The 6169-nt window shown below is 44.8% G+C and overlaps 1 protein-coding gene across 3 annotated transcripts in view; it reads left to right on the top strand.

Annotated features, from left to right (window-relative positions):
• The first annotated feature begins 5028 nt into the window (after positions 1-5028).
• The window catches only part of LOC134852222 (disco-interacting protein 2 homolog A-like), a 29848-nt gene continuing 28707 nt past the window's right edge, over positions 5029-6169 (top strand). For 2 of the 3 annotated variants that reach the window (XM_063868535.1, XM_063868532.1), the window contains exons 1-2: positions 5029-5446; positions 5555-5707. In XM_063868535.1, coding sequence (XP_063724605.1) covers positions 5098-5446; positions 5555-5707 — 502 coding nt within the window. In that variant the 5' untranslated portion in view covers positions 5029-5097. The remainder of the gene's footprint in view (positions 5447-5554; positions 5708-6169) is intronic. The other variant, XM_063868534.1, reaches the window with a different exon arrangement.

Genomic DNA, 6169 nt, shown 5'->3' with positions numbered 1-6169 from the left:
TTCAAGAAGGAACTGTGGGACGCAGTAGTGAGATTCGGGGAACCGCTCCTGATAGGAACGGGCCTGGATGAGAAAGCAAGAAAAGAGCTGCTGAACAAGCTAGTGGAGCTGAGGAACGCACGATCGAAGACTAGAAAAGAGAAATGTGAGGACAGCTCTACTCTGAAACAAAAAACTGTGGATAAAATGGTTGATGATATAAAAAGGGATAAGGTTGGGACTAGTAATATGATTAAAAGTACTAATATCCTTAAGGCTCGAGCAGGGGGGAGGCAAGAGTTGGAAGGAGTGGATGGAGAGGTCGAATCAATGATGATAGCCACTACACCCTCGAGCAGAGATGTGAAGACTCGCAAGAGGAAGAGAGAAGTGGAAGGATGGGGTAGTCCTTCAGTGGATGCTGTTTCGGAAGGAAACTTGAGAGAGACGGCGCCCATCGTTTTGGCCCGATGCAAGACGGCGGCATACAAGAACAGCTCGGAGCTCAGGAAACCACTTGAAGTAGAAAAGGAAATAGAGGTTTCCACCAGTTCGACGTCAGAAGAAGAATTCAAGCCTCAGAAGGTAAACGTGAAGAGAGGTTCAACGAACGGACAGGTAGGGGAAGTGGAGATCGGCAAAGAATGGATCTCGAAGGCACATCAGGACATGGGCAAACAAGTGACGAGTGATCCATTGGAGAGGAACAAGACGAGGAACACTTCCCGGACGTGGTGGGTGGCCCTCGAAACATTGAAGGAAATGGAGGACTGCTTGAAGAAGTTGGACAGTGGAATAGCTCGCAGGCGACGCAATTGGGCCACCCAGCAAAAAGCCGAGGTTAATAAAATAGAGATGGCATGTCATCTGAAGAGGTCCTGGCAGAGTTTGTTGAAGGATCATTTTGAAGAGGCGATGAGGACATCCTCATCAGCACCGCCACTAATGGCGAATCCCTTCGTTAGAACTGCGGGACAATTAATGTTCACCTGGAGTCTGGTGGGAATAGAGTTGGAGACATTGACCTCGTATGACAGGCTGAAGTTGGGAAGCAAGAAGCTAGAGGTGTATCAGGCACTGATGCAACACGTGGCCAGGGACAATTCAGACTTGAGCCTGGCTAGAAGAAAAGATGCCACATGTTTCTTGAGATAGACAATGTCAATGATGTCTGATAGCACCATCCTGGCATGCCACCAGAGAGCAAGTGGAAGTAAAACCATGGAGAGAAGAGTCTCAACGATCATCTTGAACGTATATCAGAGTACAGGAATAGAGAAAGAAGATGGTTCCAGACTATCCTTAGAGAACCATCGAAAGCTGGACGAGGTACGGAGGTTCTCTAATAAGAAGTTCGAGGAAGAACATGATGTTCACCGTAACCTGGCCTCGTCAGAACAGTACTCGAGACTCAGTGAGAAGGGGGAATACCAATATGTGTCTGGAGTGATGGGAATAGCCTACAATCCCTTCTTAGACTCGGAAGCTGGAGGAGCCCACAGAAACCATGAGGTAGCGGAGCTACTGAAGTTTTGGACAGAAAGAATAATGGAAATAGACGCGGTGGAAAAAGAGGGGCCGAGCCTGGGCCTGATTCTTGAGAAAACACCAGAGGTGATAAGCATACCGCGCTCAAACAAGAGAGTTGAAGTGAACATGGGCGGTGGAAATGGCTTGTTAACCACGAACTTGGGAGTGATATGGAAGCTACTAAGACCCTCCTGGTGTCCACATCCCCATGCAAGTCTAATCGAGGAAACCACAGAGCGAGTGAGGTTAGCACCAACGGAAGATGAAGATCTGGCGAAGTTGAGTGTGCTACATAAGCTAATCACGCCCCAGATGCAAGAGCCAAGCGAAAGGACGAGCGACCCGGGGTCAGCAAAGAAATTGGAGCCGGGTAGCTGTCTGGATTCGACGTGTGGGAACGGAGAGCACATCTGCGATGGACGGTCATGCGTCAGAATACTGTCGTTTCAAAAAGAAGACCTGGTCACTTGGTTCGAAGACATCACAGAAAGGGAGAAAAGTGAAGTGCAAATAATAGCGGAATGTTACGCGAGAACCACGGTGAATATAGCGACAGCTCTCGGATTCTTCTCGAGAATGTGTGGTCTGCAGGCACTGGAGAGACTGGAGTCTGAACATCATTTAGTGACGGCGTTGAGCGTAGAATCATGGCCCGGGGTGTTGCAGGTGACTCAAAAACACATCCGGAGCTGGAAGGTTGGTCTTGAGGCGGAAATGGGATTTCCCATGAGCGAAGCTTATGGCTTGCCATTGAACGCGAAATCGCTGATAGGGTCAATGATGGCCAACTTGTGCGGAAGTCACTACCCGCTACACATGGCGATGGTGGAAGTGTCCAGCCAGAGAATACTGGTGGACAAGGCCTTCTCAGTGCCCAAGTGCGTGAGGTTGGCTCGGATGTCGCATCACTCGCACAGGTTGTTGAGAAAAATCAAAGGGACAGTACCAAAAGAATTGAGAGATGACTTAAGCGAAATCTGGGGAGAAGATCTTCTGAAGTTGGAAAGAGAAAACACGAGCGATCACGAGAGACAAAACGTGATCGGGAAACCTGTGGGAAGTACTCCGAACCTGGAAGACAACGACACGATGCACGAGAAAATGATGGAGCTTGAGCCTCTCTTGGAAGCCTCAGGGGAGCGTAATCTCAGGAGCATTGAGATCTCTCATGGGGAATGCCCATGCCACTGTTTGGCACAAACGGTGTGGTATCCAGATCACAAGAACCTTTGCCTGGTGTGGGATGTGGAAGAGATTCGGTCGATCGGACTACCGGATCACCGGCAGAAGGTGACGCTCTTAGTAGTGAGTACGATGTTAGCTCTGAGATGGATAGAAGAGAATATAACGAAGTATCGGGAGGCGACGAAGCCAACGGCTGAGTCAATATACGCGATAGACTACAGCAGGAGACTCGAGTTGTTTGAGACTGCGTGCAAAGTATTCGCCATACCGACGGAAGTCAGGCACGTATGGAGTCGCTTGAGGTACTTTCCATGGTTTCGGGCGACACTGACGTCTTGGTTGTACATGACAACGAAAGATCACATGAGAAAACATCAAAAAGAGTATCGACAGTTCCAGGCCGAGATTGGGCCGGAAGCTTTCAAGAGACCCCTGCTAACCCATCGTAATGCGATCACGACGGGATGGAAAAGAGTGGGGAAGATGTCTAGAGACAATACCAAAGCGAGGGAGTCGATACTAGAGGAAGACCTGGCGAAGAACGTGAGCTTGAGCCTGCACAACTCCTTTTGCTTGAACCGAGAAGCTAGGGTGAAGGCACTACCCAACCAAGCAAAGAGATTGCAGGAGCAGAGAGAATGGATGCGATCCTATGAACAGCTGAAGGCTTGGGAGGAGATTGTGATTAGTCCCGATGATGAAGAGGAACTGTTGAGACAGTTTGCCGCATCTAGCACTTCAGGATGCAGTACCTCCAAGGCGAAGAGTACGAGATGAATGGGCAAATCGGATGGATCTTGAGTCTTGAGAGGGAAGGGGGGCTTGAGCGTGGATCCGAGTGAAACTTGGATTCACGAAAAAGAAATTTTAACAAAAGCAAATATTGTTACTAATATACTATATTTATTATATAAATCGAAATGCTGCATGACAATTTCCTGATTGAATAGGACAAAAGAGATTTTAAAATGATTGGCTTGAAAAGCGAAAATTCAAGGGTGCAGGTGTATGCAGATTTTGGTTGCTGTTTAGCAATAGCGTGAAAATTTTAAATGGCTGTGAATTTTGGGGTGTAGATAAGCTTAAATCTGCTGCAAACTTCTGTAAATGACCACTGGCACTGTATCTTGAGCAACACTCGGTTTTTCTGGGACTCACTGGCAGAAGACAGCGCGCGACGAGGACATCGATCTCGAGTCCGGGGAGTATGTGCCAGTCGGTCATATTTGGAAGTTTGACCTTGAGAGAAGAAAAAAACACTTGATTTTGGAGTGAAATTTAATTTTTCAAAATTTCGAATGGAACCTGTCATGCACGATTTTCTCGCGAGAACTGAAAATCAGAAAAAGAGATCAGAACAATTTCAGAACAGTTGAATAACAATCGCGGGAAAGTTGCTAGAAAAATCGGTGGGAAATTGCTATTCGCAATTTCAATAGCAATAATAGCCTAGAGTAGAGCTGTCCCATCTGAAACAGAGACGAGAGCATTCCCACGAATTGGATTGTTACGATTGGAATACTATTATTGACTGGACTAGAGTGAACCTTCGGTGGAAAGGTGGACAGCTTGAGTGTCCCAATGGTTCACGAGAACTTGCAGTCTAGAGTAAAAACTTGTTCTTGTTGTTAAAACTGACTAACATTAAACTCATATTAGTTACTTTATTAATTCTTGAGTTGTTTACCGACTTATTTACTTCCTGGTTCTTGAGCGTGCTACAATGTGAGTACTTAATTTAAATTCCTAGAGTGTGTTTTATAATTGTGATGTTGAGGTAAGGCGAGTTTTAGGTTGATCCATCTGAAATGGATCAAAGTTCCACTGTCTAATAAAAAGTAACTTAACGGATTGTTCCAACCCGGTTTTTAACGGCGTTCATGTATTTTGGGTATCTAGAGACCTAAGTATGGGGACGTTTCTAATTCTAGAGTGGGGGGGATATTTTAGTAGTAGCCTTTAAGCTGTAACGGGTCGTAGTCTCATGTCACAAGCGAACCGAACTGGCTCCGACCGTTCTTGAGGTAGAAAAACACAAGAGATGGTGTCCCTGACCCTTGAGCCAGTGGTTATAGGGCCTATTTTTCTTAAGCCTCATGTGTGACTGCAGTAGACGAATGTTACAGCTGAATCTGCATTTTGGTCCATTCTGGTCGAATGTCACGCAATTTAATATTTTCAACGATTGATTTTTGGCTTTGAGCGATTAGAAATTTTTCGGCTATCCGGGAACAACTTTTTTTCTGTCTATCCCGGAACGAATTTATGTTTCGGCTATCAGGATATTCGGCTCCGTGAGACTTCAATTTCTGAAATTGTTTTGGTTTAAGGTTTAAATGATGCACTCATATTTTCATTCATGTAAATCTTTGAGTTAATCGAGCTCAGCGCACTGTATTTACAATGGCGTTCAGTCCGTTAATCGGGGCTCGGATGAATCTGATCACCAAAGCTGAGGTCAGATATGAAGGCATCCTTGAACATATTGACGAAGAGGGCGATACAGTGACGTTGTCGAACGTACAATGTTTTGGAACTGAGAAACGGCGACTGGATCAGATCCTGCCTGCCAGCGATAAAGTTCATGAATATCTAACTTTTCGGAGGTCCCAGATAAAGGAACTATCAAAATGCGACATACCAGAGTTATTTGACCCAGCAATTGTTCAATCTGGACCACCGCCATCGAAAAGTCCCCACATGCGAGCCAAAGCGGGAGGCGAGCCGAAGTTAACGCCCAAAATTGATATAGGTGATAAATTTTTTACTCAAGCTAAGACTTGACTTCTTACCTTGATTTCATATCTAATTTGATCGATTTAATATCTAATAGACTGAAGTATTGTAAATTTATTTCAAGCAGCCCAGAATTTCCATGCTGGACCTATGATGCGAGCATCGTCTGCGGTCGAACAATCTAATGTGCTTGTTGGCCATCCCATGAACGGCAACGGACAACCAACCAGCTCAGTCAATAATTCCGAATCAAGTTTCAATAACCTGCACATAAGTGGTAAGTTCTTAACAAAGAATTTATATAAATAAGATTTACGTAACAAAATTTTGAAATATTTCTGACCTTACGATTTTAAATTGGCAGTGAAATTGAAATCTGTTTTATTTTTACACCAGCGTCATTGTTCATTAAGTGTGTTCACTTATTTGGAAGTTAAAAGTGTTCACTTATTTGGAAATTCACTGTAGCATTGAAAATTGCATAGCTATCTGTGCTCTGCTATATTTGTTTCAATTTTTATCTACTAATTTTTATCTACTATCTATTAAGAAGATTCCGTGGCTGAGTGGTTAGCGTGTGTGAGTTGTAATCTCTCGAGGTCACAGGTTCGAATCTCAGTCCTCGCCGAAATGTTGCTAATTCGAGACTTATTTATACTTTTTCTTATTTTACTCCATAAAGCGGCTTTTTGTCGTGTTCTCACTAGTGTTTGAGAAGCAAAGTTTCTTTCGGCCACTA

The sequence above is a fragment of the Symsagittifera roscoffensis genome, chromosome 1 (genome assembly GCF_963678635.1).
Source record: "Symsagittifera roscoffensis chromosome 1, txSymRosc1.1, whole genome shotgun sequence".
NCBI classification, from domain to species: Eukaryota; Metazoa; Xenacoelomorpha; order Acoela; family Convolutidae; genus Symsagittifera; species Symsagittifera roscoffensis.
The sequence above is the reverse complement of the archived record's forward strand: the minus strand, read 5'-3'. Positions and strand labels throughout refer to the sequence as shown.